The following is a 27,919-nucleotide window of genomic DNA, read 5'->3' on the forward strand; positions in this document are numbered from 1 at the left end:
AGAATATGAAAGGAGGTACAGTAAAAGGAACAAAAGTGGTTGCAGCTAGGCCTCCTTGGGTGTTACAAAATGGAGATTCATTATTACAACAAATCACATGACTGGATACCTTGTAAATATTTTAGGATGCATTCCCATGAATTGTATCATAAACATTGTTACAAAATCATGGCGGCTAGTCCTCAAATATCATGGGTCAAATATATCACATTTTGAGCATCTGAATTTTTCCAGGTAATTAATTGTATTTACCTTGAGTATGAGTATCTGATGAATTTGTTTCAATATACATTAAACAAAATTTAATGATAAAGGAAACAAGAATCTTTTTACATAGTTTACTTGTGAAACATTCATTCATTCATATACAAGTCAGATTCGATCAATAGAAAAAGAGATGGAATGGCCTCATCATTTCACTATAAAGCCACTAAAGTGCACACAGCCCTCTTCAAATATTTTCCTCACTTTCAAACTATCAACAATAAAAGTCTCAAAACCTCTTAGAATTTTATAGGAGAAATTCACTACAACTGTTAAAAAAACACGTTAAACTACTAGCTATCTAATATACAATTCCTATATCAAAAAGGTAAGTGTGCACATTAGCTGGGTTTGACAGAATAAAAGTTAGAACCAATTTCTTTAAGCCTGTAGGTTTAATATTTTTCCCATAATGCAAATGTGCTGCATATACTTAGCATGCTTGTGGGATAGCCTAGCTATATAACAGAATAAGAGCAAGTGATACTAATACGCATAACAGACCAAATGTGTATCTAACGTTGTTACAGCAGCAACTTGCTTCAGAAAAAAATATATATATATCGAGATCCCAATTTCTATTAAGGTTCATATAATACTATATCTTATTTCACTTGACAGAAAACTTACAAAAGTTATATACCCAAAGAAATTATACAATTAAAAAAAGAAAAGAGCACATGGGAAGTTGATTAATAGCATTCCACTAAAATATATGCAAAAGAGCAACAATAATCAATTCGACATCACTTTCGTACCTCCCATAAATTAGAAATGATCACTTTCGTGCCTCCATAAATAAGATCATTGGTTCAGCACTTCGACTTAGTGTTCAGCCATTGATCCACTTCCAAGGATAGGATGTAGTAACGGTGTTCAGCATCATCTGCGAGCTCGGTTCTTCTCCGTTTGAAAGGGGGAAAAATTGGATAGTCTCTCCACATTGCTCGAAATGATGTCAATCCCTTAGATAAACAAAATACTCCACTCCTCAACAATGAATGTTGACAGAGGTAATAAATCCCATGTTAAATAAAAACAAAATACTTTACAGCTCCACTGAACTCTCAAAGGAAAGGTATGTCTTTTCTAATGTTAGCCATCATATGCCAAATATGTGGTGCAGCAGGGGGAAGTGAGAGAGAGAGAGTAAAAAAAATATATAACCAAATCATAAGTTTTATCACCTGCCAAAAATGCACAGAGGCTTTCATTTTTATATTCCAAAATCACACTTTAGCCTATTACTTCAGTCAGGTTGTTGATCGAGTCAATCTGCACCGTACCCTTCACAGTTCAACTACTTGGTTATCACTGGTTGTAACACGCAACTTCCTCAGGTCTCGCCTATACCTTTTCAAGTTAATTTAAGTGAAGATACAGCAATTACTATTTGCCTCAAGACCTCTTCAACGTTGATGTTAACCTGGAGAGGAAAATAAGTGCTATAAGGTTCTTTAAAATTTTACTAATAACCAAGCAATGAAACATAAGGGGAGCCATCTCCTTTCTAAAATATTTTTAAAAATTAAATACTATACTCAACAATAATGAACAAATGTAATTTCAGTTTCCGAAAACTTCAAACTAGCAAAAAAAAAGCTTACAAACTGTATTATTTACTGTCTCAAATACGACTTAACATGGATAAATTGTGCAAAATGTGAACAACACTGAACAAGAGACATCAGCTTTATTACATACGGAAGAGAGCAAACCTTTATACCTATGAGTGTGTTCAACAGCAGCCTCCACCTGATTGAGCTTCAACAGGAGCACTAGGACTAATCTTAACTCCCTGCGCAGCTCCCGCAGCACCCGACGGTGGTCCCATTCGGTTCTTTATCTCAGCAGCCATCGTCATGAAGGCCTGCTCAACATTGGTAGCATTCTTAGCCGAGGTTTCAAGGAATGGAATTCCCAAGGAGTCAGCATATTCCTGGAAATAGACACACATGTAATTTTCTCTGAATAGAATAGAATAGAATATATGTAGAAATTATGCCAAAGGCAAAGTCCTGAACCAGAGGTCATTCAGCGGCGAAAGGGAAATTGAGAGTAGAAAGGTTTGAAAGGTATAACAAGAGGAAAACCTCTGAATTGCACTTTAACAGAAAGATTTGAAAGTGTCATGGGAGGAAAACCTCACAGCTCCCTTATGAAAAAATTGTTAAGAGGTGGATAGATAGTAAGATGGAGGAAAAAGAATACGAACGGAGGTACAGTAAAAGGAATAGAGGAAATTTTCTCTGAAACCTGAATCACTGACCAATATTTCCATTAAGTACACAAATAAGGAGCTTGAATAGCTAAAGATTAAAATTTAAAACTATGTAGGTAACAAAGGGGCCAACAAACTACTGCAACTGAAATGGATTAAAAAAAAAAATTACTCTGCATAAAAAAAAATTACATACACTTCTGTTAGGACTAAGGGCAACAGATAAAATGAAGTTTCCCTACTTCAGCTCAACGACAGAAGTACACTAAATACATTTGCATACAGATTGACACATTCCCACTTCATATATAAATATCCATCAAATCTAAATATCCACACAACATTAATATGTGGAAGTGGTGTTTGATGTACTCTTGATATTATTGATACCTTCATTTTTTTTCATTAATATTTTGGTACTTCCTTTTCACTGTATTCTAATTACCATTCTTCTAAACTTTGTGGAACACAAAATAAATCCTCAAAGGAAAGTTACTCTCCTCTAGATGCGAGTCATGTGGGTAATTTGTTACAACATCTTATAATACCCTGCCACCAGTACAAGCCAAATAGTTTCCTGACATAACCATTTTCCTCACTTCTGGGAAAAGTTTAAAAACCATTTCATGAAACATATTTACCTTCTTTCATTATTAAGTTATCTATGTAAACTTCAAGTTTTATCATAGCCAAGTGTCAAAGACAACTATTATTATTAAAAAAAAAAAAAAAACACTACTGGAGTAATTAATTCCAAGAACAAATTAAACAGTAAAGCCCTAATAAGTATATCTTAGTTTAACCAGACCACTGAGCTGATTAACAGCTCTCCTAGGGCTGGCCCAAATAGCACATAGTGATCATAATTCTTGTTTTATTCTTAAAAACTGAAAATGAAATGATATATTACTTTTCACTTGCAAAGGTGCCAATCTTAAGCCCCAAGATGACAAACAGCAGTACTACTTGTACTGGCAGCAAGAGCAATATAATGTCTGAAAATATCCCTCTGTGACAGACATCTGCTGAATCATTACTTAATGAGCAAAAAGACTGCTGGCCCATTATTCAAAAATGGGGTGAGACACAATACCTTCAAAATAAAGGTGGTAAAAGGTGAAGAACAATGGTCAATTTAGATGTATTGCAGGTAAATTAACTAGGTGCTTTTTTTATAATGTAGCAACTATAGTATTATCAGCATAAAGAATGAATTTATGCCATCCATTTACGGATATTCAGAAGTACCTAAAAAGTATTAGACACATTATGAAAGCAAGAGGGTATACAAAAATATTAAGCATAAGAGAGTAGACATCAGATTAAGTATGATAAGAGATTGTGTCCAACAAGATCACCACTGGGTATTTTTTTAACAGTAATGGTGGAACCTATACAGGGATAAAGCAAGGAATACCACAGAGGTACCCTCAATGCATATGACAGTGCTGTTTGCAGAAAATGAGGTCTTAAAAATCTTAAAATCTTTTGCTCCCACCACATTAAATTTCATGTCAATGAGTATGCCAAGCCTCAGAGAACAGCAAAATATTATAACGCAACAGTTTATTCAAAGCTCACAGCCCTTGCTCTGAAAGATTACCTACCACTGATATAGCAGACAGGATTTCTTTTTCATTTATATATAGTTTTACATATTTTGGACTTGAAAGAAAAATAAAATCCTTTAGTGGCCACTACTTACCACTAGACTACGCCAGAAAATTTTTAAATTGCTCCAGCACTGTTAAATTTTATCCTAAAGTGCTAATTTTGGTTTATTATTTTTAGGCAAATTATTGAATTTAACCCTTAAATCATCAAAATATCCCTTAATTATAAAAAAAGGAAAAAAAAAATAATGTTAAGTGTAGCTGAAAATTAAAATTCTCTTATTGTCTTACTTTACCAAGCACAAAATTTTTTTTATTGTAAAGCTGATATAATTTCCTTTTCATTTATATAGTTAGTTTATATATGCATATATAAATCTTCCATAGGAAAATTTTGAAATGCAAAAATATGGATAAAGGAGACCTTATGACGCCTTACAATGAAGTTCTTATGCAACACCAATCATCTTGATTGAACCAAAAGCAAAGCAGATGCTACACAAGTCTCTGTTGAAATTTTCAGGGAAAAAAAAAAAAAAAAAAAAAAAAAAAAAAAGTCAATGTAAAGGAAACAGCTGCACGAAGATATTTGGTACATTAGTTTTTGATGGAAGCATATGGAAAAGGGTGTATATATGTATACATAATACAGTACAAGTGGGGTCATTTGAGAAATGTACCGAGATTACAAGAAATTTACTGTTTTGTTTATAATTCTACTTCATCCCCAAAAGGCTTGTACTGCCCCAAAGGGCTTGTACTGAACTCGGCAACCTGAGGAGCTTCCGGCATGTTTAGTACCAGCCCCTCAGGGATGAACATAGCCATGAACAAAAGACACTACATTTTTCATCTCGGTACATTTCTCAGATTGTCTCACCTTTACCGAAATATGTGCACCCTTTTCTATATTTCTTAACCATAAGAATTTACTAATAAATACCTTCATGCAACTGTCTCCTTTACATTAACCACACCTTCAAATAAGGAGTTTTAACAAAAACATGATGATACACAAGGGTACTTGTTTACATGCAACCAAATGAACTTCTGGTGGGGTCATGAGGCTTTGAAGCATGCCAACTCTATGCTGGGGGCCAATCAGCAAGCATTTTGCATCCCTCCAACATGTGTGGCAAAGTAACCCTTAGTAGTATATATGTTGGGAACTATTTTTTGAGGTTCTTTTTAAGTATTTTTCCCCAGATGTATTCTGTCCAATGACACAAGATTGAGTAAAATGCCTAGACATTGAATACGTTCCATTGTGTTCTGAATTAAAAACTGGTGTACTTTCCTAATTCAAGCTAATAACTTCATTCCCCTTCCCAATAACCACTCTTCAAGTATCCAAGCCTTTTCTCAAGATATATAAATGACACTTTAACAAATTAACTTTTTTCTACTCTGGGACATATATGCTTACCTTGGCTGTCTGATAGTCAACTACTTTCTTGTGAGTAAGGTCACACTTATTTCCTACTAATAGCTTGTTAACATTTTCGCAGGCATATCTGTCTATTTCTTGTAGCCACTGCTTTACGTTGTTAAAGGATTCCTGAAATGAAACAAAAACATGAGCATCATCTTTCACATGCAAATATTTCGCAGTTCAGCTGTTTATACTTGGGACTGGAATTGGAATATAAAATTTGGCCCAAAGGCCAATCACTGGGACCTATGAGGTCATTTAATAATGAAAGGGAAATTATGAGTAAAGAAGGTCTTAAAGGAATAACACGAAGTCCCCACAGTTGCACTAAGAGGGTGGAAAGTAAGATGGAAGAGAATATGAATGGAGGTACAGCAAAAGGAGTGACAGGGATTGCAGCTATGGGCCACAGGAAGGATGCTAAAATCCTTAAGTAATACCTATAGTGCACTGCTAGAGGTGCACTGATGGCAACCCCCCCCCCCCCCCCCTTGTACATGGGTTTTTACATGAGGCATAATCAGTGGGTAAATTACTTTTAAATTTTTTGCCATGGAACTGCAAGTTTTTTTTTTTATCACTCATCAGCTTGAGTTATAAATAGTGTCTCCTATCACCCATTTTTTCTAATTCCCATAATTCTCCATTATTTGGCTAAATCATGGGACGTATAAGAATCCCCTTTACCAGTTATAGATTTCACAACAACTACATATTAATTTGGCTTTTGATGTTTATAAAAGGTCCATATGAGACAAAATGCTTGAGACTACCTCTCTCATGGTTTGAAAGATACCTCAGAACATATACATTAAAATATATAGGTAATATATATCAAAATTAAGCTATCAGTTAGTCCTAACAGAATTGACACAAATGTGTTCCAGAATCCTGGCACAACAAAATTATTAGTTTGAACCAGTCTGCTGATCTCTTATTCATGATTGCACACACTGTCTACCAACATAAAGTAAGACTACTTAATTATTATAACACAACTGACCTGATCTGTAGTATCATATACAACTATGATGCCATGAGCACCACGATAGTACGAGGATGTAATTGTTCGGAATCGTTCTTGACCAGCCGTGTCCCAGATTTGGAGTTTGATAGTTTTACCATCTAATTCAATAGTTCGGATTTTCTGAAGGTAAAAAAGAGAGAGGGGGAAAAGGTATCAATTAAACTGCTCAGTGAAATAACAATAATTAAAAGCACACAAAGAAAAGCTTGAACAAAATTAGTTAAGGTTCAGCGCAACTTCATTCTATAAAATCTAAACATAATGCTAAGAGCCAGTAGTATCACATTAGCGGGAGATGCTAGCTACAATGGGGGGAGGAGGATGAGATAATGTAACATTATGTATCCTGTAAGTCACCTTAAGGATAAGATAACCAACCATAACATCAGTTTGTCATGAAGAACCAAGAACTTGGCTACTTCCTGCTGCACCATTCATTTGTGAAATTCATCAACATGTTTAATAACTAAATCATTGCTAGTAGTACTAGCTCATTATTTGAAATGGCAGTATAAATACCTTCAAAAATTCGCGGAAAAATACTTATAGGCCTACCAGGCGAAAACTTTTGAATCACGCGCCTTGGGGTATGCTGGGAACTCACGGATCAAGGCGTTGTTTTGCTTACAACTGTTACCCCGCCGCGCAAGCGCAAATTTCTTTCTTCTCACACTAAAAAACATCAGCGAAGCATCTCGGAAATTATTTCGTTACTTTGACATAATTTTTGCACCATTTTATATTAGCCGTTACATGGAGTATTATAGCATATGAAAATGTGCGCAATTTCATGTAGAATACAACTAAAAACAACTCATGGTTGTAGCTTTCATCAGTTTTGAAATATTTTCATATAAATAACGATAAGTGCCAAAATTTCAACCAGTCAACTTTGACTCTACCAAAATGGTCAAAAAACAGAATTTTAAGCTAAAACTCTTACATTCTAGTAATATTCAATCATTTACCTTTATTTTGCAACAAATTGGAAGTCTCTAGCACAATATTTCGATTTATGGTGAATTTATGAAAAAAAAAAAATTTTTCCTTACGTCCACGCGTTAACTCTTCCGAAAAATATCAAAAATTTTTTCGTCCGATTGTCGTAATGTTTGCACCATTTTAAATTAGCCGTTACATAAAGTTTTATATATGAAAATGCGTGCAATTTCATGTAGAGTACAACAGAAAATAATTGAAGGCTGTAGCTTTTCTCATTTTTTAAATATTTGCATAAAAAAATATATAAAAAAAATTTGACATTCGGTCAACTTTAACTCATCCGAAATGGTAGAAAACTGCAATTGTATGCTAAAACTCTTACAGTTTAGTAATATTTAATCTTTTATCCTAATTTTGAAACAAATTGGAAGTCTCTAGAACAATATTTCGACTTATGGTGAATTTTTGAAAAAAAAAATTTTTTACATCCGCTCGCAACGAATTCACGCATCATTTTGTGATATTTTCCCTGTGTTACTTTGATCGTTTTACAATGTGTTATACCCCAAAATGATCGCAATTTAGTGTACAATACAACGAAAAAAATTAACTCGTTAGCTTTAACCATTTTGCTCACAGCGCGATTTGAATATAATTATATATGAAATTTTGTTTTCGCGCTATCATATATCGCATTATTTATATATGATAATGATATTTTTTTTTCATTCCTGATGTTTGCATACTAAACTTCAGGCAATGACAAAAAATGGAGCCAAAAATGAACTCTTAATCTTGAAAACTAAGCACGCTGTGATTTTTTGAAAAAAATGTTTTTTCCGCTTCGGCACTCACTCCGAGACACCCCCCCCCCCAGGGCATACGGGAGACGATTTTTATTATACCCCTTCGGCGTTAAAGGGTTAAATGAAAATTTTAGTTCGCATTTCAGCTAAGAAAATTAGACAATCTATTACTCCCTATTATTTATTATTATTATAAAGGATTAGTTTATCCAGACCTCTGAGCCTAACAGAGGCTCTTCCCGGGCTGGTTATGTTACTCCCTACAAATGGCTAGTTACACATAAGGAACAAAATACCATGCACTAAATGGAGGCAATGTATCGATATAATACATGTAATAAAAAAAAATAAACTTGTCTGGATAACTGTGAAATAAAAAATAAAAACCTTGAAAACTGATCAACTTATCTAAACTACTTTACAAAAACAATATAAAAAATCAACTACTTTGCAAAAACAATATAAAAAATCAACTTGTCTTGATAACTGTGAAATAAAAATCTATAAAAAAATTGATAAACTTATCTGAACTACTTTACAAAAACAATGAAATGACAGTTTATAACTTCAGAAAGGACTTTGTAAGCTTCTTACATGGAAAAAAATAACACTGCAATTCTAGATTTACTTACAAAATCTACGCCTATCGTACTGATGTAAGACTCTGTGTAGGTGTCATCCTGTAAAAGAAAAAAGTAATTAGTTTTTCTTAATTGGATACAATAGTTATGACAAAATTATTAAGATACCACCTGAGAATGACTTCAACATACTTGTAGTCAGACATAAAACCAATTAAACCACCTCTTCAATATGAATGAGAGAGAGAGAGAGAGAGAGAGAGAGAGAGAGAGAGAGAGAGAGAGAGAGAGAGAGAGAGAGAGATTGGTTTTCACCGTAACTGGTACCAGCATTGCAATACTGGACAAATAGCCTCTACTGACCTCTTCACAACACAAAATTGGAATAAAAAACAGAATTCCAAAACCCTACAGCAAAATGATAAGGAATACATTACATAACCATTAGAAAAATAAATGAAGTCAAAATGACCAGAATTGTGCTAATGAACGACAACAATAATGTCCTGACTGAAATGCTCTTACATGAGAGCAATCAAAAGGTGGAAGTTTTCTAACTTGCAAATCCATAACACAGGTCTTGAATTTTACACTTTTACTTATCCTAGTGAAAAAAAATGCAATGGACATCTTACTATGCCTATCATATAAGACACTGGCAATTTACTTAATCACTTCCTGATAAAAAAAGGCTTTAAGAAACACTTTGCTTTCTCTGGGCAATTTCGTCATGTTCAACTGAAAACCACTGATGAAAAGGTATAAACCACCTGACAACCAAATATTCAAAGCATTAGATTATATATACTCTGAATCACAAGGATTCAATGTAGACTGGTCCAACTTTTAAACACTAACATCCAACAGACCTCAAATACACAAATGAAATGGAATGGAGGATGGGAAGTGTTACAAATGATTAGGGAACCTAATCCATCTGTCAAGAGACCTGAAATGCAAAAATTCAACAGACCAATACAACTCATGAGTCATCCTTGGTGCACTAATACAGAAATTCAATTAATTTATAAAGGTAGGACACAATTTATCAACACCGTGAACTTGGAACGAATACTTTCACCCGACCGTTTGGTGGAGATTCTATATGAAAAAAAAAAGTAACTTTCCATTCAGCCACTAGGATGGGGGAATATTTAGGTATAATACTCTGCACTCCAGATTTACATCATCATGCTGCCTTAAGTACTCCACCTCTCTTTCACTAATGCAAAAGATTAGAAAAGTATGAACTGCTTAATAATATGCACACTTGATCATTCCTCCTGAAGTTCCCATTAGTAATGACTGAAAATAACCAGGCTCGGAGAGTAGATCGGCAATAATTTACGAGAATTTTCCACTACCTTCCCATTGTATATAAAAAAAAAAAAAAAATTTTTGGCAAAATACACACACCATTTTAATGTGCCAAGATACTATGATAATAGATTAACCAAGAAAACTGCCTGCTTTCCTATTTTCACTCAAAAATACATTAAAAAAATACAAAATTAAAAAAAAGACAATTTCTTATGTACGTGATACAACCTACATATAATAGCACACTTCTTTCAAGTTGTGATTTATAGACTGATTTATAGATCTTATGCATAATGCCAAGCACTGGGGCAACTAAGGCCATTCAGCGCTGAACCAGAAATTGACAGGAAAAGGTTTGAAAGATGTTACAGGAGGAAGACCTCGCAGTTGTACTATGAATCAATTGTTAGGAGAGGGTGGACAGTAAGACGGAAGAAAGAGAATATGAACGGAGGTATAGTAAAAGAAATGAAAGTAGTTGTAGCTAGGGGGCCGAAGGGACGCTGCAAAGACCCTTAACCTGTAATGAGGCAAACACTACCAACACAGAAGAGGAGGAAAAATCCATGGAACTACCAGTCAACATAAAAGGATGCATTCAATTTGGTTGGAGGAAAAAGTAGTTATCCAATGAAAAACAAAATGAATGAGAACACAACTGGCAAATAAACCAATGAAACGAAATGGTTAGAGAGAGAGAGAGAAATGTTATGTTATAATACAATTAAGTTTGTTCATACTTACCTGGCAGATATATATATAGCTGTATTCTCCGAAGTCCGACAGAATTTCAAAATTCGCGGCACACGCAGTGGGCGGCCAGGTGGTGGTACCATTCCGCCGCTGGGAGGCGGATATCAGGAACTACCCTCCCATTTTCTATTCATATTTTATCAGTGCCACTGTCTCCTGAGGGGAGGTGGGTGGGCACTTTAATTATATATATCTGCCAGGTAAGTATGAACAAACTTAATTGTATTATAACAATAACATTTTGTTCATGAAACTTACCTGACAGATATATATATAGCTGAATCCCACCTTCGGATGGTGGGAAGAGACAGAATAGGATTTTTTGGGAAACTAAATTAAGTTGATGATATACATCTTGGTTCCTCACCTGTTAGCATAGCCGACTTCGTGATTACTGTCACTAAAGTCTGCTCTGCGTTACTAGAGTTGCCAGCGAGGTAGAGACCTGTAATGCTGGTGCGCTCTAGATGATCTGTCAACGGGGGCGTGACCACAATGTGACTAGACCATATGACCATACTTCTGAGGGCAACGAAGCTAAAACCACCACCTGACCTAACCTATTAAAGTTAGTTCCATAACTTCTAGGCTAAAGAAAAGGAACGCGCCTCAAGCGACCAACCCTTCAAAGTTAAAAGCACACCTATCCCTTTTCTATAGGATAGGATTCGTGTTGCTTGCTGCCCCCAATAATATATCTACGGATATGTATGGTCCTAGCGACTTACAGATCTCAAATGTCCGTCTTCACATCCCGTCGGGAGGTGAAGCGAACACAGAGTTGCTTCGCTAAAGCGTGGCACTCAGGTATGTTACTGAGTGTCATGCTCTGTTGAAATGCTTCCGAGGCCGCGCCCTCACCTCTTGAGCATTCATATTAAGAAAAAATCTCAAATCTTTATGCAAACATAATGAATGAGACTTCTTAAAAGAACTCCTTGACTATAATGCCAGGGTGTTCTTGGACATGAACCAGTCTGGTCTTTTACGGAACACCGCAGATTGTCCGTTGACCTCGACTTACTATAGTTTTATTAAGATAAAACTTGAGAGACCCGACAGGGCACAGGACTCTCTAATGCCTTTGCCCAATAATTTGTGCCATACCCTTGGTCTCCAAACCTTCGGGTCAAGGGTTAGACAGGTTTTCGTTCTTATCAAGAACGGAAGGCTTAGAGGACAGACCGCATTATGTCCTTTAAAGCTAAAACTCTGATGATAGCTAAAAGCTCACTAACTCTCTTTGCCGTGGCTAGAGCGGTTAGAATGTTAGCCTTTCTTTTGGTCACGTGTATTAAGTTCGCAGAAAGGATAGGTTCGAAATGCTTTTGGCATCAGAAACTCAGACTACGTCTAAGTTCCATGCGGAACCTGCGATCCAGAGAATTTCAAGATCTCCCCAGACTCAAAGATCGTGAAGCTTTGTGTTTGACAGAACCGAATCTCTGAGCCTAGAGGCCGTCAACAACCTATTTGCATATTCTACAATAGTTAGGACTTCTATCTTATCTCGTACTTCATACGGAAAGATAGAACCATAAAGAAATTCACAGAGGTCGAGTTAAAGGAACAGTCATTTCCCTTCACTATCCAGAAACGGCCCGCTCGATTGAACACTGAAAATAGGCAGCACTGCTTTGCCTTGGCCAAGAGACTACCATTAATCTTGAAGATCTTATCGCTTCTCGATAGTCTGAACGCCTTCAGACTCAGAGAGGAGAGATATTAGATACTTCACTAAGTTACAAAGTTAGATTACACCGATTCTCTCGGGAAGGGTCTTTGGACAATTCTCTGAATTACTTGACCTCTGTGAATCCAACCCTCTTAGAGGCCAACATGTGGCGACTAAAGCTTATCCTCTAGGATCATGAATAAGGGAACACTTAAGAGGAAGCTCCTTCGTCTTCAAAATTACGAAAAACTTAACGAAAGGACGCCCTCAGTCTCTCCTCACTTTCGAAATACTTCTAAGTGAGGATTACTCAGACGCCAGTAGTTGTTGCCTTCGATCGAGAAGACCCGCACGGACGTGTACTAGTTTAACGAACCTCTTGAGGACCGTTACGTTCGTGCCTAAGCCCATAACCAATTCTCTGCTCTTGAGCTATGAAAGAGCTGAGAAATTATCCGAGATGATTTGGGCCACTCGATCCAAACTCACCCTTCGAGGAACTGGAGAGCCGACCAATTTGGCTTCCAATTCTTTCAGACAATGTGCCAGAACATCTGTTCCTCTGTTCGGATGTCTGGCACCCTCTCGCTATCACCCGAGGTGATCCTCAAGCCGTTGAGAGAAAATTAGAATTATTACAAGATCTTTGATGTTATTCCAATTTCTTCGTGAGGAAAAATTGTAGAGGTCTGAATTGCTGTTTATTCAGGGAAAACAAGCTTCTCCAGCGAGGAAATGGTCCCCAGCAAACTCATCCATTCCCTCACTCAGCCTGCTTCCTTCCCTAAATAAGGCTGCACTTTGCATAAGCAGGAGAGCATTATTATAGTGCTATGCCGCGGTAGATTCGTACAGAGTTCTGTTACCGTGCGGTAAACCCGCACCGAACAAGTATAAGAGATATCTTGTTGAATTTTCTAAGTAAACGGAAGGCATGTTCATTCATGATTACTAGAAATTTCCTCAACCCGAGGCTAAAATCCATGATTGTAGGGCAGAGAGACGCAACCAAACGCGCATCGACACCGAGCTAGCCGGTACTGCGTAGATCACATCACAGTAACAGCAGCCTTGTTCATCGTCTCGCACTATCTACCTGAGTTGCCAGCTACTCCTTTTACGAAGGGATAGGTATGAAATTATCGAGCAAAAGGAAACTCTCCAGCAGGCATATTTAAACGAAACAAAATTCGCTAAATACAGAATCTGAGTTGGTGTTGTCGTAACAATACCTGAATAGTTATTCTTACTCCGAAAACTCTTGGGAGGTGAAGGGAGTGTCAAATAAATACATTAGAACAACAGTTCTTTCGGCTTTCTATCCGCAGAGGTAAATACTAAATGCGTATATGACTTGACCCATGCGTTAGCAAAATGACGCAAAGATAAACTACGTAAGTATTGTAGTAATTTGAACATCGAATTCTCTACTACATCTTTCCTCGACGAGGAAGAGAGAAAGAAAGGAAAACGACTGTCCACGTTCTAATGAATGAGACTTTTAAAAGAACTCCTTGACTCTTTGCCAAGAAAAGGGAGTAATATTCGAATAGAGATCATCAAGAGAGAACCGAGGATCGAAAAGGACCGTTCATGTTTCTTATGATATTGGACATAAGACTTCCTGGATCTAGTCTACAAGTCTTTTCTTACTCCCCGGATGAGCCTCTGAAAATGAATGAGAGCTCTTCGAAATTTGTTAATGAGTTTATCCGCTTAAACGATAAAAAAGTTAAAATCTATGTCAATGAGAACTACCCCATTTATGAGGGGTCCCCCACTTAAATGACAAAACGTTTAGTATCTTGACAATGGGGAAAACGTCCTTACTAGACAAAACTATTAGCACTTTGCTAATAGGGGAAAACCCTTCAACATGACCGAAAGTCACCCAGGAATCCGAGTATATAATCTTCCCGATTCTCAGAGAAATCGATGAAGAGGAAAGAGGGATCGAAGAAAAAATTCAGGTATGTCTCTCCGCTAACTCCGAATCCTTTTTAAAAATTTCTGTAAAGGAATGTCCTGTGGAGAGTCCTGAAAAAACCTCCTCTTGACGAGCGTTTATAAAGCGTCAAGCGTCCTAAGAAACGTCCTGAACAGCAAATAAAACGCCTTCTACAAGTCTTTTCTCTCGCAAAGCGTCCTGCCGAGCTTCCACCGAAGCGTCCTGGCGAATGTGCACAAAAGCGTCCTGGAAAGCGTCCTGCTGAGCGTCCTCAACTGCTGAGCGTGCTTAGCTACGAGCGTGTCTGAGCAGAGAACACCAAGTCTTCTGAACGACGTTTCAGAGAGGAACTCGTTGAGCGCCTTGATGCATGCAAGGCCCGCCAAGAGGCGTCCTGGCGAGCGACCTTGCCAACATCTCAATGTTATGACGAACCGCGTTTTGCGTATGACGTTGAATATTTTTAAAGGACGTCCTCATGCGAGTCTCCATGGAGAGCCGCACGCTGCTCCTGAAGAGTGTGAACACTAAAGGAAGACGTATGGCTTTCGTCTTCCGCAAGGTGCTTGCCGAAGCGTCCTGGAGAATGTCTCTACTTATAGGACGTCGAGCACCTCCAAAAGCTTCCTCACTTCTAAATTGCCCTTCTTATGCCGACCAGAGACATAAGTTGTTTGACTGTGCAAAGCAGCTTGCCGGCCGTCAAACTTATCAGCTTGCTTTTCGAAGTAAAGTCGAACGTTTACATAACGTATACGGAGCGCATGAGGAGAGAAGACGAATACTGAGTTGCTCCTCCAAAAGGTGGAATCAAGAATGTCCTTGATTACAAAATTCTTTTGGAATGCTAGCGAGGTTGAAACAGCTAACTTCATGAGCGTTCACTCGCAGGAGGCTCAAATCACTCTTCTGGCAAGATGAATGAACCTCCTTAATAATGTACAAGTGATATAACATGAGCGTTCATATACATGAGCGTTCACCTCGCAGGAGGCTCAAATCACTCTTCTGGCAAGATGAATGAGCCTCTTTAATAATGTATAAATGATGTATACATGAGCGGTCACTCGCAGGAGGCTCAAATCACTCTTCTGGAAAGATGAATGAGCCTCCTTAATAATGTATAAATGATATATACATGAGCGTTCACAAATCGCAGGAGGGGCTCAAATCACTCTTCTGGCAAGATGAATGAGCCTCCTTAAATGTCCTTAGAAAAAGAGCCAGTGCATTCTTCTAAAAGGGTAAATGTGGTCTCTTTCCTCCTCATCCTCTCGTGACGAGAGAGAGGACGTGAAGCGTCCTCTTCTCTAAAGCTTCTTTAGGGGGCGCGAGTCCTTCCGAGAGCCCCAACCCTGTGTGGGGAGGATGCCTCGGAGGCCGAGAAACAACCCTTGAAGCTTCGTGCACGTGCTCGATCTTCGGCAGCCTGGGAAGCTACAACAGGACCTGCCGAAAGGAAGCCAGATCAGCATGAAAAGCCCGTAACCCTCCTTCGGCTTTTGACATGCCCTCTCCCTGGGTTCTGGGAGTCCGACAGAGGTCTAGGCCTAGAGGCGTTATGGGGCCGATCTGACGTTCCCTCCTAACGAGAGAGAGGACATGAAGCGTCCTCTTTCTCTAAAGCTTCTTAGAGGGCGCGAGTCCTTCCGAGAGCTCCAACCCTTGCGCGGGGAGGACGCCTCGGAGGACGAGAAGCAATCCTTCAAGATTCGTGCGCGTGCACGATCTTTAGCAGCCTGGGAAGCGTCAACAGGTTCTGCCGAAGGGACGCCAGATCGGTGGGGAGCCCCCGTAACCCTCTTGCGGCTTTCGACATGCCCTCTCCCTGAGTCCTGGGAGTCCGACAGAGGTCCAGGCCTAGAGGCATTATGGGGCCGATCTGACGCCCCCTCCACAACACAAGGGGCACTACACTTCACAACACTAATTGGAGAGCGAGCACTTTAGTCTAAGATTACTTGATGTAATCCTCTAGCAGACACTTCTTCTAGGCCGTAAGCCATTACCACAGGGTTAGGCAAAATAAAATCTACAGGAGGTTAGAAGGTTCATTATTTCTAGCTTCTGTTTACTGTGGAGGAAAACTCCTGATTCTAACACGCTCTAAAATGCGTACATGAATCCTACTTCTTCCGTAATCAGTCACACATTACACTAATTACATTGAACTTATGCAAAGAAAACATGTAAACGCCATATACACTAAGCGAGTGTCTACCGAAAGTTCCGGTAGCTTCACCATCCCCCATGCAGACAACAAAGTCTGAAACTAGGCTAACTAGCCTCAGACATCAAATGCAATGAAAAATTTACGATAGCGTATGCCTAGCCACAAATCCAAGTCAATAATCGTAAGAATAATTAGGATACTTAAGCGGCTAATGAAGTTTCAAATCCTAGGCGGAGGTCTGTAAACAGTTGTTTACCGACCGGCGACAGAAAAAATATGCATAGAAAATGGGAATAGTTCCTGATATCCGCCTCCCAGCGGCGGGAATGGTACCACCACCTGGCCGCGCCACTGCGTGTGCCGCGAATTTTGAAATTCTGTCGGACTTCGGAGAATACAGCTATATATATATCTGTCAGGTAAGTTTCATGAACAAAATAAGCATTAGGACACCTAAATACTTGAAAAACAGACCAAGCAGACAGATACAATTAATACATTGTATAAGCATGAGATTTCTTGGAATGTGAGAGAGAGAGAGAGAGAGAGAGAGAGAGAGAGAGAGAGAGAGAGAGAGAGAGAGAGAGAGAGAGAGAGAGAGAGAGAGAGAGAGAGAGAGAGAGAGAGAGAGAGAGAGAGAGAGAAAAAAACACTGTTCTGAGATATGATGGCATGAAAGGAATAATTAAATTTAAATGTAAAACAATGTATAATGCACTCATTCAGAACAGCATGGGGTAAAAGAGAACACGTGGCAAGTGAGAGTGGTAATGAACGAAAAAATTAAAAGATGGTTGGCTACATAAAATAAAAATACTGGTCTTTAATGTATACAATTAGCTAATCTTAAGTTAGAATATAGAGCATGTGTAAATTATTTGTCATAAAAGTATACTTACAGCAAATCTTAACAGTAGACAAGACTTTCCAACACCACTGTCACCAATTAGGAGGAGCTTGAACAAATAATCACTGTAAAAGAGAAAGACAACTTTGTCAAAAAATCAGTTCATGACAAGTTAAACAGCTACTATGCATGTTTTCAAATTTAGTTTCTCCTAACTTTTAAATACTGTAGACTACCAACAAAAACTCTGTGGCAAGACAATAATATGTAAAAGTAAACTTCACAGTGCTAATTATATAGACTTCAAATATTCATCCATTTTCATGTATAGTATATCGATGGACACTAACTGCTCCAAGTACTAAACGCTTCTGATCAATATTTTCCTATTGACATTTACTAACCCTTCCAGATTTTAGCCACACCTATTCTGTGTTTCCCGTACACCTCACATTTAGCATTCTCTTTATGTAATTACCTTTTAGTGGTTATACTGAATCTACATATATTTTAGCTGGACTTCCTGCACACACCATAATACAACTGTAGTATGCACCAATTATATTTCTAATGAATTTTATCTACAGAATCTCAACAGTTGAGTATGGATTGACATGACTTCATCAATGGGATGTACAGGAATCATTTAGTGAACATATTGATACTGCAAGGTTAATGATGGTCCAGTTTTTCAATTAGCTGACAAATTTCAAGATTTAAGAAATCTAGGCTATGTATGTCAGGGAAACAAAACGTATATAGAATAAGAGGCCTTTTCTTATTTTCACAATCCAGCTGGCACTGCACAAAACTACAGGCAGCCCCCAGGTTACGACGTTGTAAGCCAGAACATCGTAAAAAAATCATAAGAAAACCTTACTTTTAATGCTTTGGGTGCATTGAAAACTATGTAAACTGCATTCTTATTGCATTTTTCATAAAAAAAAAAAAATAATAAAATATTGATTATTTTGCATTTTTGGTGTCATATTTCATCTGCCAGATGAGCGTTGTGGGCGTTGTAACCCTGGAAATAATGTCTGATGAATATAATTGAGAAGCGCCTTAACCTCGGAACGTCCTAACCCGGGGACTGCCTGTATAGAATTTGGCCCTTTGAGTTGGTACAGGGTTGCATAGCTAAGCGTTCATTAGAAATACTACGATCTGAAAAGGGAATGAAGGAACGTCAAGACGTTTATAGAGAATTTTCAAGGAATCAAATACATATGACTTTATTAAGAATTTAGTAGGAGACCGAGTAAAAAAATTGCAAATTTTAACGGTGTTAATCTACACGGTACCATGTGATTTCCTTGCAGTCCATATTCTATTAACTTTATGTAGATATTAGTTCTAATTCCAGTGAGGTGGCACAAAGAATAAGCACAAAGATGAAACAGAACCGTGAAAGAAAAGCACAAGCTTCTGAAGATAGCACTCAATAAGTACACGTAAAAACTATTTAAATGCATGTCACTAATAACCAAATTGCCACTAAAATTCCAGAAATATGTTAAAAGTTATAAATAACCAAAAAATGAATCATATAAACTATACATGCTTTTCAATCCTAAAACTCATGGTTCCCCAAACTGTGGGTTCTTATGCCAATAACATTAAACATGTTACTCAAGAAGACTTTACAATGTAAACACCAAACCAACCTGCACATTAGTGATGATTAGGTATAATGGACATACATGGCTGTAAAAATACAGAACTCATTCCAAAAACTCATGTTATGAAACAGGATACTGAATCTGGATCCTTCCAGTAATCGATTCACTCAAAGATTATCAACCATCAAGCAATTACTAACCTGTGATTGACCAGGATGACGGTTGGGCAAGTAATTACTACCTTGTCATTGAGAGAGAGATGTCTCACACAGACAGACCCAAGGTCAGACATTATGCTAGATATAACTATAATAGCTACAACTATCTGGGCTCATAATATCTCTTAAGTTTTCACTTCTCAAATGCTACAGTTACATTACGCATCTCTATCCAAAGAGTAGTTTGTCTTCAATTATGTTTTGTGCAATACAAAGACATTAACTATCCATTAACTCCTGAACTGGTAGGGAAATTCATTACAGTTATTACCGCTGATTGCAACAGATGTGGTGGTGCACATGCATTTGGCAGTATCTGTTCTGTCCAGTTGTTTTTGATTAAGCCAATACTAGTTCAAACTGTCCTCTCATATTCATATATAATTATATATTATATATTATATATATATATATATATATATAATATGATATATTATATATATTTATATTTATGTAATATATATAGATATAATATAATATATATATAATATATATATACACATACATATGCAAAATGGTTGCCCCTTCTACCATGTTATACAAAATTTCTTCAACCATACAGCTGTGGTCACACAAACTGACAAGGGACAGATGGACAAGCAATAAACAAAAGGGAAAACTTCAATCATAAAACACGAATGCCAAATACAAAGATTTAATCTCTTCACAGTCAGTTTGGGGCAAACAGGCAATGTTTTCAAGTTGGGTATACTGACAGTTGCGATGGCTGTACAGATGTTGCAATAACATTGTATGTGAGACAGTGCCAGATGTGTGAAAAAAACTACTGTCTCATCCACCTCAGTTTACATGAGACTAAAAAATCCTGTTTGCCAAGCACTGTTACTTCCAATTGGAAAGTTGGGGAGATACAACGAGGTGAACAATTTCACTGGTTAAGAGTGCAAATGATATCTGTTAGATCTTAGAAGGGTTATGATACAGAGCATGCTAAAGTAAGAGCATCTGATACTACTTCCAAGATTTAGGTGGAAAAGGAGAGCAAAGGTTTGTTTTAATATGCGTGTTGATAGATCTCACAAGGAAGGTCATACAAATTATCAACCTTTTTCTGAATTTGCATATTATGGACTGAAGCCTGTCTTCAGCCATGCTTAGCTGAGTGGGGCAAACATAATAGAGAACAAGCCTAAGACTAGTCTCATCAACGCCACCCAGTGTTGATATTTCTATCTGGAAGTTCTCATTATCCAAGGTGTCTGCTTATAACAGTTGGTTAAGATTCTGTCAATATAGGTAGACCATGGGTCAAGATAATAAATATTCTTGGTTTCTTATCAAAGTATGTTGTTTGAAAATGGCCTTGTTAAATGTTTTGTTTTGGCCTTGGGACAAAGTCACTATGTAACTAAATAATTTTGAAACTTCTCAGTTGCCTCATGCGTCTCATAAGGCAGACAGGAAACGTCTGCAAGTAAAGAAGTAAACAACCTTTGCATACTATAAGTACCGCTGAACTTTCAAATAGAACAGGATCAAGATAAATTACTTCCAGGAAATCTAATTTAAGTATACTTAGTATACAGAATAGCCTATGGCATATTGACTTTGCTAACATAGGCAGACTAAAGGGTATGTTGTTCAACCTTTAAATGTTTAGGCTAAAAAAATGCATATCATATGGAACGCACTTGGTCCAAGAGTTTGGAAGACTCTTTGCTAGACTACAAGAACCTCTGATCCAACTGCTATCAGAATTCCATCCTGCTGGCCCCTTTACAACATATAAAAAAATGGGTAATGCTCATTTTTAATTTATTGCAATACAGAATTCTTTTGAATTGTTGGATGACTGTCACCTTGGCCTTTTTACTCACAACCTACATATTCACATATATTACAGATTTCCCGTGGGCTTTAAGTGACTCAGCTGACTGTAGACACTAAAGTTTTAGTGAACACCACTAGCAAAAACTGCTTATAACAAAGGTACTAACTTTATTAATATAACCAACAAAATCACCTTTTGTCTATTTCTTTACCCTTCAACCTACAAATGCCTCTCTTCCACAAAACAGTTTGGCTAACTGAAGTGAATTACTGGGATCAAGAAAAGCGCAAATGAACGCTTTCTAGCTATGCCTCTCAACATTAAGGTAAGCAATGTGCAGACAGGAGGCTATTGCTTAGTTAAGATATACAGATGGCACCTTTGCCGGTTAGGAATCAGGAGTGCAGCATTAAATAAATCTGAGGTATTTCACTCTGATGCCTTACGCTCTAGGCCAGGTTAGAATGGAAGGGGAGGTTGGGGCGATAGATGCAGACAAGTACGTCCAAGCACCCTGGCCTAGGTTTACAATAATGAAGGTAAGATTACATTGTATCACCGTTATTTAAACTATGGGTTGTGGTGAACAAGGTTAGGTAACTTGGGGAAGGAGACATGAGTTAACTCTTGATTTGTGTTCAGACCATTCATGCAGGTTATACTAGCTAAGTAGGTAATAATAATAATAAAAAAAATTCTCTCCTCCAGCTCACAGACTTCAGTTTAACACAGGAATCCCAGAAATACTATATACAAAGGCTCAGGACCCTAACCACAGTTATTTTTACCAATTACTGATCAAATATCCACAAAGTAATTACCCAGTGCCTAGTAGGAAAAATTCGTGTTCACGTATTTATCTAGCAAGAATAATGTATGATAGGCCCACTAATATCCTACCCTAAACTGGATTGTTAGAGCAAAATACGAGAAAAATACCATGATATTAGCTAAACGAAGCAGAATATCAAAAGTCACCATGATGAGGAAATGATACCGAGACATAAGGCTACGTAACCTTGATCGCCCAGCCTAACGTCGTGCTCTCCATAGGGAGCTGGCAGACCTTTATCATCTCGATTTTAATGACTGCTAAGCGTGGCCGAAATAAGCGAGACATCATTTACGGCCGATTGGTAGGAGTAAGACGTCCAAATGAACCAGGTTTGCCAAACAATTGCGCAGCAGCTGATCCGTCTATGACAACCCACATCTTGGCTCACTCAGCTGACTGTGACAGCAGCATCGCCTTTTCGTCATTTTCCCACGAAAATGAATACAATGCCGCAGCGACGGGTCAACTACGCCGTCGAAAACGCGAGGAGAAATGGACGAAAGTCCCGAAGAAGGGAGAAGGACATGAGTGTGGGATTTGCCTTTCATTTGCCAAACGTCAAAACGCGATCAGGTGATCAAAGAGGACAGGCGAGAATCGACCTTGCCACCACAATAACAATTGCCATTTGGCGCCGTCTTTCGGCTATACTCACTACTCCGGATTCATGGTGGACATCTTCACGACGCTTCCTTCTTAATGTAAAAGTTGTGTGGTTCTCGGCGCACGAACAATAACACAGAGACACGGAGAATTGGTATGAAGTCCCTCCCCTTACTCGCTACAAGATGGCCGTTCTCTGTGGCGTTTGCACTGTTCCATGACGTCATGCCACATAGACACGGTATGAAACGCGCTCCAGGACAAAACGCGATCTTCCCCGTCTTTCTCTTGCTTCTTGGTGCGTTTTACCCCCAATTAAACCCTCTCTATTTATTTTTCCACGACAAACAGAGCAAGGACGCAGCTTTTTACAGCCACGAAGGCCAAAATGATATCCGATTCTGCTCGCAAACTACGTCAAAAGAACCACGTAACTGAATTTCCATTGTCGGGATCGCCACTTTGTGCAAGAGCGATATTTCTGAATCATCGGAACTACGACCACATGACACGGGACTGACTCAGCTAGAACGAGAGAAATTAATGGTCTTTGAAATTGTGTCAAGTATTTGCTTAAAACGGAGACCGGTGACGGACAAACCGTTGATAAACTTAATACTGTCCAGTCATACCTGTTACTCATTGACGTCATACTTCTAACCACTACGTGTTGCCTACCTTTTTGCTTTGGTACCCAGGTGTGGGTATTTGCGTCTCATTTCGGCTATTATAAGGCGCACACGGGGCCTTCTAGAAAAATTAGAAAATGGCAGCAAGTTAAAATATCCAGGTGAGAAGTAAGGCAGAATAAATTCCGGTGTAGGTACAATAATTTACTCTCCTATATCTCTCTATCTCTATCTCTCTCTTTCTCATATACATGTATATTATGCATGTTCGTGTGTGTGTTTTAAACTGTAAACCACGGGAGGTGATTAGTAGAAAGAATAACATTATGATACCACGGCAGCCTAACGGTTCATAATGATTTAATCTAAAAGAATAAAATATTATCCTACATTCTTCCAACACGACCAGACCATCTCATAAACTCTATGGTACTACATCCCCTCTCTTTCGCTAAACCATTCATACCACCTTTTCATTGTCGTAGCAACATTTTTCACTTTTTCAGTTTAGACATCCCGCCACCACACCTCCCTTTCGCCTCCCTCCCCCCCGCCCCCAACTCACAAGTATAGTTGCTGTATTGCGTCTCATTTAGCTAATAATAGTACACAGAGACGCAGACCCTTCCTCCTGCGAATAAAGCGCGTGTATTTATTCCGTAAACAAATATGCAGGTGCGTAATTGACTGGACTTTACACGCACACACACATATTATACATATATATGTGCGCATGATGCTCACAGACAAGAAAGAAGTTCGACGGTGCCCCATTAACCTAAACAAAGGACCAGGACGAGGAAACATTTTTGCTAGAGAAAGTGATTGACTCGACGCTGGGTGTCTATTACTTCCCATAGACTCAGGAGTTGATATAAACGACTATATTTACGCATTTATACATTTGCGTAGCGTATACATTGGTCTTTAATTCATATAGATATACCTAAAGAATAGGATACCAGTACGGGTTACATCAGCCTCGATCTGGTTTTGCCTCGGATAAAAGAGGAAAACAAAAAGTAACTAAAAAGGTAACGGTAGACTTCTACCTGTCCACCGCTGTGACGTCACTTCATGGGACTGCATACTAAATATGGGTAGAGATGTCAAGATTCTAGAATTAAAAAGAGAGAAGCTTATATAATATAATATATATCTATATATATATATATATATATATTTATATATATACATATATATATTATATATATATATATATATATATATAGATATATGTTATATATATATATAAATATTAAAAATACACCATGCGTTTAAATGGTAATTTATAGGAACAAACAGAGGATCTGTCATATGAAATCCCAATGATGGACGACCTTATCAATGAGTGTGGGATTCGGAAAGGTATAGCCTCTTAAATTATCTTGAACCCTCATTAGAAACTCTTTCTAATGTACCAAAAGTATCGCAAGTCGCCATACTCTGCCAAAGAAGAAAGAGAAGTTATGTTCTGTTTGACAATTTCAAACTGGAGTTAACGCAATGGGAAGACCTAACATCGTCTCTTAGACAACCGGGAAAACGTGTAAATCAATTCAACTCCGGAGGGGGTGATGTGGACGAATCGACTATGGCCTCCCCACGTTGTACCTATGCAAAGATATATGGGTTACTTTTCACGTTCAAATCCTAAAACGGAGCCAATTCTTGCGTTCAGAGCGAATAAATCTCTTCTTATTTATTTCCAAGCCAATTTAATTCAAAATATACATCAAAACAACTGGATTATTTTCTTAAATGGCTATCTGATATGAGACTAGCTCTCTGAACAACATCGACAATCGACATGATAGTCTCAACTTCGCAAATAAGAGGGTTCCTTTAATGGATGACCAAAGTCCCATTAGATGATGCTGGTATTAAACCATTAGGTGCAGTTGTCCGAAATCTACCCGATGAGTCAGTTATGACGGCCGGATGCATGAAAACGAGAAAGAAGCCTCATCGCCAATGCATGACGCGCGTCAGAACATGGAAACGTCTGCAATAAGTCACGTGATCCTCCGTCTTCGCTCAGAACCTGTGGGCACAGCACTTAAAGGAACACATTATACTACAATAAACATTAGTACAAACTCGTATAAATTGATATGGAATTTCGTCGCAGTTTCTCAGTTGGAATTTGCTTAAGTTTTTCGAAATGACTGCAGAATAATAGACGGTGGGTAACGTCATCTGATTCTGATATACCGAATACGTCTACATTTGAATTTCAAGCCTTGCAGTGACTGGTGTAACCAAAAATTGTGTAGAAATCGAGACGCTAAGAGGTCATTGTGGTTATTACAAATACATACGTATTTGGTAAAGATGTTCTTACGATGAAAGCAAAGCCTGTTAGAGTTTGTAAGTAGATAATGTCTGAATAGATGGAATTATGAGTGAAATCAGAGAAAGGACATTTGGTGTAAGCAGGTCTAGATGGATCCTTACACCAAGATCCTTTGCATTGACAGCTTTCTTAATTTTAATACATTTAGTGATAACTGTTGCAAATTCAGTTGCACAAAAAACTGTATAGTGAGGAAGTCTTCCGAGATCTTTGGAGATCTGTCAATCTTGAAGAGAAATTCTAATATTGTTGCTTTGTTTTGGTCTTCAGCCGCTGACTCGTATGTTAAAGCTGTCGAACAAAAATACGAAACATTATTAAAGCTATATTAGATTTGTTATGCCTGATCTTGGTATGAATTTCTGGCATCGTAGCTCCATTGTTTCGCCATGTTTGGTGCACATGGCATTTCATTATTCAGTTCTTACGATACGAAACGTTATGTAGCATCCTGCGCGCGTACCGGATACATATAGTCATTTCTGATAGTCCTTCCTGTCCTCTGAGAGGTTCAATAGCGTTCATGCTTTCTCAAGGTTATCTTCCTGCTGTGGTGACCGAATCAGGGAATAGTCCTCCTAATGCTTTCATAATATATATATATATATATATATATATATATATATATATCTATATATATATATATATATATATTATATATATATATATATATATATATTAGGTTGGTTTTTCATATTTACTTCTCCGTACTGGTACTGGGTAGTTCCCATATTAGGGGCCTTAATTTTGGCCTGGTAGCATTTTGTTTTTAAAACTTGGGCTGCAGCTTGGTTTATAATAATAATAAGAATAATATAGAATATAATAATAATAATAATAATAAATAATAATAATAATAATAAATCTTTTCTCCCTGGAGCCAGTGTCTAATAGAGGTTACCCCTTACCCCTTATATATATATATGATATATATATATATTATATATATATATATATATATATATATATAATATATATTATATATATATGTATATATATATATATATTGAAATTCAAAAAGATACTCCTCTGCTTCCTTCGCGGGTGTCTATACCCAAGGTCAGTTATTAAAAAAAATTAAATAAAAATGACGACGAGATCTGTATTGTCAACAGAGGTTCGTCGTCGTGAATACTCAATCAAACTGGTATCTGTGAGCTGTTGTGGTTGTCTCCTACTTTCCGCTTACATAAACGTAAACAAATGCAAAAAGAGCAAGACTAGTACTACAGTTTCTTCTTAGATGAGTTTATTCTCAGAAGGGAGACGAATTGAAGCGAAACACGGCCCTAAAACATTAAGACACAGCTTAAGAGTGCGAGTTTCGTCTATACAAAACATCTCGCGTCAACGCTATAGGCGCAACAGATTGCATTATGATGCAACAGATAGTACCATCACCTGAGTCTGGTGTTGTAACGATGGATACCGGACTATCCTTTGGCACAGACAAGTCGTATGAATATGGATGCAAATGAGGAAGTACGAAGGAAGGTTGAGGAATTCTTAAAAATTGTGATAAAGGGGAAACGATGAACATTTCTAAGAACTGGTAGTGGCTTGATTAAGAGCTGGGCACATTTTTGTATTTCTGTTTTGTGGTCTTGTCAAGGGGATGAGTTCGAACTGGACAAGCCTTGATGCTGTAAGAAATTGAGTTTTCGTAATATATATTTATACATACACGCATATATATACATACAAATCTTCTATGGGTGTGTGTGCGTGTGTTTATACGTATGTATTCACATTCAGCAAAGGTAGTATCTCAATATTACCTTGAAACTGCGCGACATCTCGTCTAGTCTATGAGGACCTTGAATCGTAGAGAGATCGTAGAGTATAAGTGTGCGACTCCCTCCTCAGTATAGGACCGGAACCTTTGCATCTCGTGAGAACTTTTTTGTTCTTATCAACCGTCCGTTTATTCTGATTCCTTTCAGCTGCTTCTGATTCCTCTTTATACCGAGCTTTCGGGATTTTTTGTTTAAATCGGGAATCGAACGGATTCCCGGAAGCTCTGTCTGTAGAGATTTATTTTTAAAATATGTTTGTAAACATACATAACTCTGGTTTTGTGTATCCAGTGTAGGCAATGCAGATAAGAAGTGGTCTTAATCCAGAGTTATTGTAACTGCAGATCTACAATGATTATTTTTTCGATTATTCGAAATGTGGATAGATAGAAAAATCATTAACCGGTGGCACAAATGTTTATAAAAGTGTCCAAATGTAATGAATAAATAGATAAATAAATAAAAA

General features: G+C 37.7%; 1 protein-coding gene across 1 annotated transcript; it reads right to left on the minus strand.

Annotated features, from left to right (window-relative positions):
• Positions 1–1,427: 1,427 nt before the first annotated feature.
• LOC135217941 (ras-related protein Rab-1A) lies at positions 1,428–22,886 on the minus strand. The gene is made up of 7 exons (XM_064254044.1): positions 22,725–22,886; positions 17,655–17,727; positions 8,938–8,985; positions 6,534–6,677; positions 5,525–5,656; positions 1,991–2,203; positions 1,428–1,690 (listed from the first exon to the last, which is right to left on the minus strand). The coding sequence occupies exons 1-6, from the start codon at positions 22,745–22,747 to the stop codon at positions 2,003–2,005; spliced, it is 621 nt and encodes a 206-aa protein (XP_064110114.1). The 5' UTR covers positions 22,748–22,886; the 3' UTR covers positions 1,428–1,690; positions 1,991–2,002.
• Between the last annotated feature and the right edge of the window lie 5,033 nt (positions 22,887–27,919).

The sequence above is a fragment of the Macrobrachium nipponense genome, chromosome 9, assembly GCF_015104395.2.
Source record: "Macrobrachium nipponense isolate FS-2020 chromosome 9, ASM1510439v2, whole genome shotgun sequence".
In the NCBI taxonomy this organism is placed as follows: Eukaryota; Metazoa; Arthropoda; class Malacostraca; order Decapoda; family Palaemonidae; genus Macrobrachium; species Macrobrachium nipponense.

Excerpts from the sequence above, each read along its gene's own strand:
- LOC135217941 (XM_064254044.1), bottom strand. The coding sequence starts at position 22,747 with ATGTCCACCATGAATCCGGAGTA. Across the intron at positions 17,728-22,724 it reads TCCACCATGAATCCGGAGTA|TGATTATTTGTTCAAGCTCC; the intron begins GTGAGTATAGCC and ends TCTCTTTTACAG. Across the intron at positions 2,204-5,524 it reads TTGACTATCAGACAGCCAAG|GAATATGCTGACTCCTTGGG; the intron begins GTAAGCATATAT and ends GTCTATTTCCAG.